Genomic DNA, 13,388 nt, shown 5'->3' with positions numbered 1-13,388 from the left:
TCTGTTGTGGCCACAACTCAGCACAACTGACAAAACCTGAGGTAAGGACTCAATTCAGCTGCTACCCCCTACAGACCTCCAGGCTCCGCTGCTGCTATCTGTACCCGAGCTTTTTAGTCTAAAGTGCTGGGTGAACTGCAGATGCACTTCGGAGCGCAGTGCAGACTTTTCAGGATTTGCTTAAAAATCTGCACTTTTACTTTACCTCTCTGTTTGCTAAAGGCAATTTTCACCCGTGCTCCTCAACAGACGTAACTGCACCCAGGCAGCCCCACTGCCTTTAGACAAACTCCTCGCATTCAGCCATCCCCATCCTGTATTAAATATTTCACAGAATCACAGAATCGTGTAGGTTGGAAAAACCTTTAAGATCATCGAGTCCAACCGTAAAATATTTGTACCATACAGCAATAAACTGCCAACTCCTTTGAGAAGGAGCTGTGAGTCAATTTGCCTTTGTCTATCTCCTTGGGCAGCTGTTTACGCCTGTGCCAAATGAGCGCTGAAAATGGAGGCTGCTGTTTGGTTTTGGGAGTGACTTTGCTGCACCGGGCAAGGAACAGCCCGAGAACCTTCCCACGCTTCCCCCCGGTGCCAGGGCCTTGGGACAACTCAAAGCAAGCACCAGCAGGCTGCCACCGGCAGCCCAGGGGCAGGGGCAGGGGCAGGGGCAGGGGCAGCTCCCCTTCCCATTACAAATAAATCACTGACTTCTGCTGGGCTACCATGTTACCATAAAGAGGCATCAAACTAGAGTGCCATTCCCATGAAAATAATTAAAATCAGTCTGAAAATGAAGTTGAGGGGAAGAGTGCATATGAAAAAAATCTTCAGCTCTCAAGGGTTTTCAATATATACTGTATTTCAGCTGACAAGGTTCATTAATTTGAAAAAGCAAGGCTGCCTCTTAAGTGGTACCTACCCGATGTTTTTGATATTTTATGTATGTGTGCTTTACTCATCTTTTTCCCCCACCATCACCCTTGGTAAAATCCCTTACTCAGAACATACATCTCACTAATTCCTGGCAAAAGGACTTCGCACAGAGGATGAGGCTGGTTTTAGTTTGGCATTTATACAATTATTTGGTTCAATGCTCACCCTCCCTCTGTTATTTTCCCTCTGTCTTCCTTCAACACTTAATGGTTTCAGATCAAACAAGATGGACGTTACCATGACGTTATCAAGGCTGAGAGCTACACAATCTATTTCCTGCTCTCAGCAACAAAGAGAACAGATTAAAGAGAAAACAAACTGCAAAATATCCTCAGGATTTTGGCTCTCTACTAGATGCTGAAATATCAAGGGATGCCGTCAAATAATTCTGTCAGCATAAGCTCGTTATAATCTGCCTAGGAATAGCTGTTGAAAATAAATGCATTCACACACAGAGAAACATCTTAGCAGTAGGAACCCCTCGCAGGAGCTAGGTATCTCCTATAAATTTTTAAATCCAAAATAGTAAATTAGCATTCATACAGGACCTACAGCCAGCAACAGAGAGGTACAGTTGCTAGCACAGCTATTACAGCACAGCGCTGGTGGCTCATTTCGGGAAATAACAACAACAAAGAACTTGCTGACAAAAGAAAGAAAAGCAGAGTGAGGGAAGAATATAAAATTAACCTTTGCTAGATAAAACAAAGTGACAGATTAAAAAGTAACAGATAAAAAACCCCCAAAAGTCTCCACTGCAGGGAAGCAAATGACAATTTTGATTTTCCGTAAAATAACAAGTGTAGGAGACAGCCAGGTTGCAGGCTGTAGGGCAAAAGGCCGCTGTCCCACGCGTCCGTGTCCCAAGCCCATGGCAGGGCACCAGCGTACGAGCTCTCCTCGGTGCAGCGGGGAGCCCGGCTTCGCCTCCCAGAGGGGCACGTCCAACCCAGGAAGCCACAACTGATCCAGAAGGTTCATTAACAAGATTATGGTATCTGTGATATGTCGATTTTCTTTATCTTTTTAAGCAGGAGAGGTTTTTCTTCAGCATGAAAGGGAGTTTTGGTCTGGGGCGGCATCAGGATCCACGTCAGCCTCTCTGCTTTCTCAGAAGTGCTTTGCTGGACACTCGGGTAAAAGCTGAAGCTGTTTAACAATGTGTCACCGACAGTGAAATGTGCCATCAGAACGAAGATGATAGTACCCAAGAAAGGTGGAAGACAGCTGAGCGCTACCTGTCTCATGCTGTTTTGTGCATCCGAGACAGTCAGGAACAAAGTGTCCCCGAGGAGCGAGCAGTCATTCGAAACGTGACAGACAGACAGGGGTCAGCCCCGCTGCCTGCAGCCTGTCCGTCAGATCACCGAGTTAGGACTATCCGTGACTCTGAGGCCTTGCGCCAAGAGATTGAAATTAGTATTTATTACGGTTGTTCTTAAATGTTATGAGAGGACATTTCATTATGTGCATAGCATAGGTTCGAATTTATAAGCCTATGCTGATCTTTGTCAATAATTATTACTGATCAAGTACTGCAAAAGCAATAAGAAAAATCCCTTTATTAAATACAGCAGAACAAATCACAGCAAAACCCAGTAGAAACAGAGTACCTAACAAAGCCAGTGAGACCCATGTCATTAACAAATGAGTACAAGATATTTATTCAAGTCATCACAAACATTGTCAACATTCTGCGTTCATTTAGAGCAGTGAAACAGTGAAGAAACAGCTCATTGCTTCTTGTCTTAGAAAGCTGAGTGGGACACACGGCTGTGGCATGAGGGCACTGCCCCACGGTCCCAGCATGAGATGCTCATGGCCGAGCTGAACACGGAGGCATCTGAGGGTTATTCACCAGCACAGCTGCTTGCTTCTGCGCCTTCAGCCAGGAGCAATTTCTGCGTTTGTCTGGTCAGTCTAGGCACAGCTTGCTTCTCTTTTCTTCTGCCTTCAAAAGATCCTGCCTCCTCACAGGCCGTCTCGCTTCTCCGGCGAGGCATGCCTGGTGGCCCCAGACACGCCATCTCCGCTCATCCTGCACCGAGAATCCAGGGCTGATCCCGGGGAGAGGACACACCTGCAAGGCATGGGAACGGGAAAGGCACCAGGTTCAGGGCCTGAAGACCAAGCAGGGAGTCACTGTAATAATTTCAGTCTCCATGGAAACAAAAAAAATCCTGGCTTCTCTCTCAGCCTTTAGATATCATTCCCACAGACTCTGACCACTTGGGAGAGAGTCTGAAGACAGTGACGGATTTTCTGCCTTACCTTTCCTTTTTAAGAAGATCCCTCCTCTAGGCATAGCTTTCTGATGGACTGGAAAAATAGGACCTCAGCAGGAGCCTGGTTAATAACCGGCATGCCTCACTCAGGGAAGCGTACGTCCCGAATAGCTAACAGTGCTGGAAGCTCAGGGCACTGTTCAAGCTGCAAAGCAAAGTGCTTTACATTTTGTATTTTCCTCTTTCTGTGTGTGCTGTTTCAATACACACATCTGCATCACAATGCATTTTCCTTCTTAAAACCCTGAGGCACCAACAGGGCAAGTGGGAGGTGAGGGAAAGGAGTCTAGAGCAAATATTAACTGGGAGAACTTTTCTGTATTTCAGAGGAACAAACTCTTCAGCTTACGCTGATGGAGTAGCTGTCACTGCCAGCATGCGGCTAACCGGGGGCGGGAGAGCAGGTATGTTAAGAATAATGAAAAATAGGCAGAGTTTGGATACCAGATCTTGAGGAAAATATCATCAGTGATCTTAAAATAGGCTGTATAGGGGCCTCTGTGCACGCAGAAGAGTGCTACAATACCAAAGCGGGTTTCACTTCTACCTACTCAAAACAGGAGCAGTGACTGGGTTACTGGGAATAAGCTAAGTTTCTTAAACTTACTGGAAGAAGCCAATCCCCACTCGGGCAGTGTTGGGCTGCTTGTCTGCCAGTCTGCGGCCATCTGTTATTCAGGAGGTGCTCCAAGGCTTCTGCACAAAGACAAGATCCTTTCCTGGGCGTCCCTGTTTATGTTAAGGGAACTCTCCCCCTCCCTGCAGCCTCTCTTGGGAACCGGTGGCGGTGTCCACATGAAGACGGAAATTTAATCGTCACTTTTTGGCAAAAGCCCCAAAGCAGTCTAGTGCTCTTGTTATGTACCTTTCCCGGTTTGCTCCTTCGTGGTTTAGCAGAGCATCCTTCCTCTGCTGCAGCGCTCGGAGCCGTCTGCCAACTGCTGCAGCACGTTCATCTCTTGCAGGCTGGAAGCTGCAACAGGCTGGGACTTGACTTGGCTCTCCACACAGTCCCGCGGTCTTGGCACACGGAGTGCATGAAGGATGACTGCTGTACCACCAGAAAGGGCAAGGCACCTCCGAAGCGTGTAACTGCAATTGGGGTGACAGCAGCTGCACACCGGTGATTAAGTACAGCAGAGAGTGTGTAGGCAGGTTCAGCCACACGTGAAGCTCTGCTCATGGCGAGCAACAGAAAGAGCCTTAAAGATAAACTTGCACACATCGATTCCACCTGCAAATTGGAAACGTCCCATTGCAGCTTTCTCAAACACCGACCCCACACGTAAAGCATTAAAATAAAATAAGGCAGGCATAAGGGAACTTCTCTGCAGACCAAATTGAAGATGGCAACAGAACACAAACCACATTCCCTTTTTCTGGATATAGAGATAGGGGAACGGGACAGAGAGAACCCTCCTCGCCTGGTAAAACCAGTAAGTGTCATTTCAGATTCAGACTCACATAAAGAGAAGCAACCCATCGTGCTGCGCAATTGCTGTCAGAATATGGACAGACGCCTTGGCACAGGACAGCTCATTTACAGCAGCATGAAACCCTATCAGGGTAACAGTTCAACTGATTCAATCAGTAAAATAACAAGCATGGAGACAGCGCAATAAACTGCGTCCTCCTGATCAGCGCTGAGAGCGCAGCTGGGAGCGCCTCTGGTGAGCTGCACGCACAGCGATGTGGCCTGACACCACCGTGAAGTCCTCCACTCCAGCTCTTCCCACGTGCAGGCTCTCTCTGCAGGAGGAACATCGCTGCCAAGGACGTGAGAGCTGGCCACATCTGCTGGATCACCACCACAGCCTCATCTCGCACCCTCTAGCCTTATCGCTGCAACCTTTGTGCTGAACCAGGCTGACTGCCCAAGTATCCCAAGCCCCTAACAATTTGATGGAACCCAAGAGAACACACAGAGCAGCAGCTCACAGAAGAGACTTTCTTCTGGCTCTACAACTGCTAGACAGAACTCACTGATGAAGTAACACCAAGGAGAAAACAGGCTCTGGTTTGACCCAGGTGGACGTCAGCTTTCCTTAGGTACAGACACCAAGGGAAACTTTGCAACTCAATTGCCAAGTGGCACGCTGGAAGACGTGCAGCTTGTTTGAGACAACTCTCAAGGAAGAGCGGAAGGGACTGCTTAGGCAGCCACCTTTTAAAGTCACAGAAAGGAAAATGGAAAATTTTCATATAGGTTACACCAAAAAAATGCTGGGGGAGTGCGTGGGGGACAATTAGAACACAATTAATTGTAATTAAGAAGGTGCTTAAGTGCATTCCTGCCCAGCACAGCACTTAAGCATGTATGTCTACTTAAGCAAACATTTAAATCTCAGTGCTTTGATGAACTAGGGCTGCAATGCAGAACAAGGGCTTTGAGGGGAAAGTGCCCTGCTTAATTTTAAGAACGGAATGGTCTTACATGGCTGCAACCGTGAAACAAGGTTGTTAACAAAAGCTACAAATCCCACATGTATATAGAGATCATGGTAATCCTGCCTTCATTTAATTTGCTTCCCTTACTGCCAGAGAAAGACTGGATCTCAATGGCTCAGAGGAACAGGCTGCAGATAAGGAGCATTTCACCACCGATTTGCTGCTCTGAACCCAACTCGGATCAAGGGCAAGCAGACGGTGTTAATGGGTCCTGAAGGACACACATCTGTTGCACAATGTAGAAACCATCTAAGCCCTGGAAGTGGCCTCAGCAGGCAATGAGCCCATTTCTTGGCAGGCTTTCAGCTGCACAAACGACGGATGCGACCGGCTGCTCTGCAGAGGTCGAGCTGACATGTTCTGGTAGGTTAAGGTTAGCTACCAGTTTCCTCTCCCAACTTGTCTGGCAGAGATAATCAGAACGTCTCTCTGCCATTACATCAGGAAAATTGTATCAGCATGCTTCATAAAAGCATCAATCAAAACAAAACAAACAAAGAAAAACAACCACCACTCCCCCAACCCACATGGCAAAACAGTTTGGAAATCAAAATTAATAGAATCCCTACACTTCTTCCAAAATCCACTAAAACTGTATCTACATGCAGATAAACAAGCCCAATGTTAGCTAGAAAAAGAAAACCTGTTTACAGCAGGAGGGAGAAACATTTTGTGAATTAACACACACTGTTCCATCAGCACTGCAAAAAGTAAGAGGACTAAGAATAAAAGAAGTAATATGAAGAGCACACAAAGGATCAGGTTCCAGCAGAAGAATGAGAGCCTCGGCTACAGTTCAAAAGTCTAAAAAAACCCCTTATAATGAAAAAAGTATCAATTCCTTTAAAAGAAAACTTTCTGGAATTTCTGATTAAAGAATTATTGGACAATAAAGGATCATTCTGATCATCTTATCTGTCCACCTCCTTAATACAGACTATGAAACAATTCCTGCTTCCTACAGATCTCCAGAAAGGAGCATCCATCCAATCTCAATTTATAAGTGTTTAGGTACGGAGAACCCATCACTGCCTTCAGTAGACTGCTCCAAGGATTAACTACTCTCTCTGTTAAAAAGCTATTATTTTTTAAAAAGGCAAACTATGCTTTTATCACTGTTAACTTAAGAGACACTTTTCTCCAAATTACTCTTCATAAGGAAGGCTCCATAGGTTGCTGTGAATAGTGGGCAGGAAAGAAGAAAAGAGAAGAAAAAGAGAGAGAAAGAAAATAATGACCAATTGACAATTTAATTTAGAGCTAAATGAAAAACTTGTCAAGCGATATGAAATTACATGGTTCTGTTCAGTACAGTGCTGGGAAAACATCTATTGCACTTTGTATTTCCAGCTACTAATCCTGAATGTTTGTACCAGACAGTGCACACAAAAGGTTAGCCACTCAGCTCAAAACTGGAATTTGCAGTCTTTGCAAAGAGGAGCTAAGATTGTTCAGCAGGTATAATAGGCCAATATGGGATTAACAAAAAAAAGGAGTAATTACCACTAAGGAGAAGAACGATTTTATACTGCTATTAAGGAAAACCTGATGTTTAAAAGACTGGAAAAACGCACGAAATCATAATGCCTCCGAAGAGGACAACTGTGTTAGTGCCGTCCACCTGCGTAGAAGGACGGGGATCCTGGGCTGTGCCGACCTCCTAACGGAGCCAACTCAAAGACAACTCTCAACAACGCAAAGGATTTCGTCGGTGCTCAGTGTGGTCTGAGAGAGTCAATGCACCGCTCGCAACAAGACAGCGCAGATCTCCAGCGTTAGTGGGCACAGCGCTGCTTCTGCCCGGCGTTCCTGCGCGTCACAGCAACCGTCAGCAAATCGGTGAGGAGAAACGGGCTGCGGTTGAGGTTTTCAAGTCAAGAAGAAGGGAAGAGAGCATAACATCTGCTCCAAAGCCAGAGAAGAGAACACACAATTTAAAATAATTTCAATTGGAAATGCTTTGGAAAATGCCTTCTGCTCTGTTTAGAAGAATATTATGCATGACTACTGCTCTAAGCAGGTCTATAATACAAAGAGAGTTTACAATAACACAACAAAAAGAGTCTAATGAAGATCCTAAAGCAAGACCAGAGCAACACCAAGACCCCTGTAATGACTATCCGATCAACGGACGTAAAGTGTCTGGAGGAGTCCAGAAGTACTCTGAAACAGGACAACTCAAATGACGGCCCCTCCATTTCAACATACACATGCGTAGATACACACACACACGCGTGCGCATATTTATCCCTGGCTTTGTGGAGTTGCAGTCAAGCGACGCCAAACAAAACCCACCCCTCAGTTCAGCGCAGAACCTCCACCCTCAGGTTTGCTTGATGCATTGCGATCAGAATGTACATACCATTTTATTTCACTATATTTTATTTACCTTTAGAACACGCAACGGGTCCAGAAAACTTGAAGTTTGCCAAGCCTGAGATCAAGGAACTGAACTTGTATCAGAAACTATGTTGTTTTCAGAAATGACTCTCCCAGAGCAACTGGCAGAGGATAATTAAAACAAGGCAAAAACTTTGCCTTTATTCAGTGAGATGGTTACAAAGGACAAATATACTGTCATGACGGTTTATGCCATAATCTGTCACGTAAAATGACGGCACTGCTTGGCGCAAGTCACCCGCTCAGCTAAAGGTGCAGGACTGGAAGCTCGGGAGTTGTAGGTCACAGGCCCACAGGCAGGAGGAGGAGGAGGGAAGGGAAGGGGAGGGGAGCTGCTGGAAAGGAATAGCAAAGAACCTTGTAAGACTTACTGAACTGCTGCAGAAACCCTCTGAGAGCACTATCCCCCTGCAAAGGGGATGTTAGCTCTTCCTTTCCTTAGCAAGGAAACATAAACCTTGTGAAACAAATTGTGGTCATAGAAAACATTTTGTAGCAGGGCCTTCCACTGCAATAGCTCACATAAAATTCAGATAATGAGTTTTTCCCTACTATACATGAGTATGTTTAAACAGTAATTCCAACCATGTATTTGAAAGTTATGGCACTACTGAAACGCCCCGCTCCCCAACTATGTCTAGCCAGACCTTCATCATCATTCTCACTGCAGTAACTGAACAAATCACCAGCTTCCCGTTATAGCTGTAATTACGGGCTGGTTCCCCATTCATAAGCTTAATAATCTCCTCAGCCACAGGTAACTGTAGACTTCAGTTTGAATATTATATCCCTTATGAGTTCCTAACATCAGAGCACAAACTTCATCTAAGTAGCACAATGGTTTTCCTTTTATCCGCATGACATCTCCTAAGCCCATTTTGCTGTCCTTCAAGAATTCAAGAAAACTGAACGTAGCTCTGTATGAAAGCAATGGCTCAGGTTATCCTGGGTTATGAGACCTGCCTTAGCCCTTGACAGATACCACAGTTCTGTAACTTTGAAAATGCAAGTGCCAGAGCAAACCACAGTAACTACAAAGCTGATGTGAGCACTACGAGGTGCTGCAGAATAGGGAGAAAGGGAGGTCTTCAGTATCCAGTCATCACGGATACCCAGACACCCACATTGCACAGCAGCAGACACCAAGCTCAGAGCAGAGAGATGGATGATGGTGCTGCCCCATCCAGCTACGGTACCACAGGTTCCCAGGCTCCAGTGCAGTTGCTGCAAGAATCTCAGATCAGCAGAGATAACCTGAACATACCCAGCAAGGCCAGGGATACCTTGCTTAGTAAGGGGTTTGCAGAAGACATGCACTAAGAAGTCTTGCAAAGTTTCTCAAGTGCCCTATGTGCTCACCCTGGCGGGTTAAGGGATGCAATGACAACAAAGGGGATGAAGATGGAAGGTCTGTTATCATGAAGGCACAGTCAGTCACGAATTAAGAACCCATTGCAATATGCAGATGCATTACTTAAACGGTTTGCGTTGCTTTGTCATCGAAGCCCCAGGAAATGAGTTCTCCACAATAAATTCCGTCTGCTCATAAATCATTTGCTCAGGACAGCAGGATGTGCCATACCGCGCTGTTTAATCTCCTTCTGCATTTGTCACGCATTTGCAGCCAGAATCAGAAGCACTGAATTGTTTGCATATTCCAACTAGCAGCACATAAATCAGGTTACCTTATTTTCCCATCTCATGCCCAATACATTTAACGGTCTCCCAACATTTACAGAGAGTTGTTACTAATCCCACTACAGATTTCATGCCAGGTTACACATTTTGTCATGTAACCTCTCCTGATTCATGCACACTAATGTGATGCTGTTTAGAATAAAGGCAGGGGAATAAAGGTGTAGAGAGGGCTATGAAATACTTTTTCCACTACCTACACGTTGCCTTGTTGATCCATAAATATCCAAAGCTGGAGGGCCACAGAGAACAGAGTACAATGGAATTATTTTAACTAAAAGATTCATGCCTGTGCTACGCTTTGCCTTTGCATGGACTGCTGACTGGGGCTTGGTTTGATGCCCCTGTTCAGTATCTATCTACAAAAAAAATAATCCTACTTTACTGGAAAGTCTCCTTTCTATACTACTATGATCCAATCCTATGGGCACAAACTATGGGTTTAGTCTCACTGCAAACTGTCAGCAAGAACCTCAAGCAAACCATCAGCTGTTCAAATTCATCTGAACTTCTGGGAAATGGGAAAAAAAACCCCACCACCCTTCTGACGCTAAGCACAGAAATGGTCTAACACGTCTCACTTCAAAAATAACCAGGGAAACTCCATTTTCCTCATCAGCATCTTTAGCTGATTTGCTTACAGAGAAAACCAAGTATGAAGGGAGTCATGGCATCTGGAAAAGGCAAAATTCACAAAGTAATTGCTTCCTTTCCCCAAATAGACATTCTCAAATGCTCAGAGCTTAAATTAGTGTTTGAAAAGAAAGGCACTTACTTGAAACCGTTTCCCACATTCTCCCCTAAATTGCCAGTGCAGGGACACTAAAGCCCCTGCTTCTCCCACAGCTCCTCGTGAACCCAGATTCAGCTCCAAGCGCTGGGGTCTGCTCCCCCAGCTGTGCAATCTCTTTGGTACGGATCAAGTCCTGCCACACTACAATGAGCATTTTGTACTGGAGTACCTAACACCAGCTTACCTATTTATCTGCATAATGAATACACACTTCTAAAAATTAACCTGTTTTCTCCCCATCCATTTTCCCCACACTTTTGTCCTCTGTCTGTTGCTCAGCTGAATTTTCCTTTCCTATTTTTTTGTTAGGTTCAGTCTCACTCCCCCACACCATGGTATCTGTTCAAAGGCACAGATTTTAACACATCCGAATAAGCGGAGATGAGACAAAAAGAAGTTTGCTTGTCACCAACTGGAGAAAATCTGTGAGTTTTGGAAATGTTCAAATACATCATTGTTTCTGAGTGAAGGTTCAGTCAATGTGATGAAGCGGATTGCCCAATGCATCTTCAAAGGACAGTGAGGCCATTAACACCCAATGGGGACTGTGCATGTAACTCCCATTTACATCCAAAAATCTTATCCTTAGTCACCACTGAGAGCACAATATCCCACTTCTGCCGAGAACTCATGCAACAAATTAAAAATTGAGGTCCAGCAGCAGGGATCCTGAATATTGTCAGATAATGAAGGAAAATTAAGTGGCCAAAAATAGAATCAAGTTTTAATTTGTGTGTGTGTGTGTGTGTGTGTCCAGGCCTCCTGTCTCGGACACCAAAGCCCTACTTTCTCTCCAGAACCAGAACGCCAGGAAGGCAGAGCGGTAGAGCAGAGAGAGCACACAGTCCCAGCGCAAGCCCAAATCTCCGTCTAGATGCTGCTCCCTGCTGCACATCCCTCCTCTGCTGAGAGAAGGGCCAAACCAAACTCTCCCCACGGCTTCAGGTAAGTGAAGCTGCAGCTTGGTGCCATCTCTGCCACCACCAGAACTTGCCCTGTCCCAGGTACCAACACAGAGCACAGACATACTGTTTATGTGACCACCTCACCGCACAACGAAGGTATTTTAGAGCCGTCTCCTCACTGACTTACAAACACAAACTGGTTTCTGAGCAGACCACTGGCTACTCTTTTGGCAGGTAATTGTTTTCTGTCCCTTCAACTCAAAGGCAGGCTGGCACTCAAACTTCAAACTGTCCCCGTGGCGAAACGTGGATCCTTCTCTCCTGCCGTAGGCTGGGATCCCAGGATCACCGCAGCTCCCTTGGTCAATCTCTGAAAGAAAGAAAACAAAAGTTGCGTAGGGGGAAGGCTCTGACGCCGAGCTGGCGCAGTGCCCGCCGTACATCCGCGCCACGTGCTGCTTGCCAGCGCTCCGGCAGCACAGACATCGCGTCCCCAAGGGAGCGGCGGTCCCCTCCGCACCGTCTCACCCGCGAGCGGGGTCAGCAGCGGCGCAGAGCGCAGCCGAGCTCTGTCTTTCACACGCACATTTTACCACTATCGCTGAAAGGCCTTCCTAACAACCTCTCCTAAGTGCTTCCTCACCCTTAAATTATGACAACTAAATGAAAAATAGAGATACCCAAGGAGATCCTAATCTGCACCTGCTTCAAGGACAACTTCTGAAGCAGACAGACCACGCGTCACTAAAGGGGACCTCCAGGACTCTTCGGCAAAGAGGACATGGTTGGGGTGTGTTTGCTGGATTGCAATGTCTGCTGTCTCTCCCTCCCCTCCTACCCCCATTTCCATTTCTCCGTGTGGTCCCGAAGCAGACAGCTGACACCTTATTGCATGGAAACATGCAGTTAATCTCTTGCTGCGCATGTATTTTGACTTCAAGGAAGTCACGGACACAATTTTCTGTTATATTCTGCTCCGTACAATTTCATTTCAAAAGGGCTCCCTGCTCTGTATCACTATTAGCTACAAAACTTCATTCCTTCACAGCCTCCTTAGTGCTCCCACATTATTTGTCTGCTTCACATTCATCTTGTCTTCCACATTCTCTAGTTTTTATCCCCATCATCTATGATCAGCCTCGCTGTCTTTTCTCCCTGTTTTCAATTTCTTATACCAAATTGGAAACTTCTTTTATGACATTTTCTTTACAGAGGAAAATCGCATAATCCGAGATTTGCATTACTCCATCTAATATTCCAATTTGGTTTGAATAACAAGCAGCACCTCGTTATTATTCTGACTTCAGGCAACTTAGATACAGGTGTATTTTGAATAGGAGTCACAACAAGGCACCTAGCTTCTGCTACTGCTGTATGCATCTTGAACTAAAAAGTCACTGCCAGGTAATGAAGCATCCCCAAAATAGTTTAACATAAATGAATATTAATATTAAAGTTTTCATAAAATAGGTTTCTTTTTTGCCTGTCAGTGAAAACAGTTTGCCAGGATTTATGTATCTTCCTGCAGACTTTGAAAATCCAAATTGTGCTTGTTTTGGCTGGAATAGAGTTAATTTTCTTTATAGTAGCTAGTAGGGGGCTATGCTTTGGATTTGTGCTGGGGTTAAACCACGACACAAATGTTTAAGATTTGTACTTGCATATAAAGAACAAAAAATAAAACAGATTGGATAATTAAAGTAGCACGGAACTATACATTATTCTCAAAAAAAAAAAAAGGGGGGCAGGAGACAAATAATGCAAATGATGGAAAGAAAATCCAGCTTTAAAACTCAAGAAATAGTAACAAGATCAAAGGGCAGCACGTGTATTTTAAACACGTATCATTGTGACCTGACAGAGACAGGGGAAACTGATAGCGCTTTCTGGTACAAGTCAACAGCCTTTAAAAATTAATTGTTGTTA

The 13,388-nt window shown here is 45.2% G+C and overlaps 1 protein-coding gene across 1 annotated transcript in view; it reads right to left on the bottom strand.

Annotated features, from left to right (window-relative positions):
• Window positions 1-13,388, bottom strand: part of CSMD2 (CUB and Sushi multiple domains 2) — a 315,212-nt gene that overhangs the window by 122,332 nt on the left and 179,492 nt on the right. Inside the window, 1 exon segment of the mRNA XM_075522188.1 lies at window positions 11,650-11,832. Coding sequence (XP_075378303.1) covers window positions 11,650-11,832 — 183 coding nt within the window.

This window comes from Mycteria americana, chromosome 21, assembly GCF_035582795.1.
Source record: "Mycteria americana isolate JAX WOST 10 ecotype Jacksonville Zoo and Gardens chromosome 21, USCA_MyAme_1.0, whole genome shotgun sequence".
Taxonomy (NCBI): Eukaryota; Metazoa; Chordata; class Aves; order Ciconiiformes; family Ciconiidae; genus Mycteria; species Mycteria americana.
This window is presented reverse-complemented; position numbering and strand designations above follow the sequence as displayed.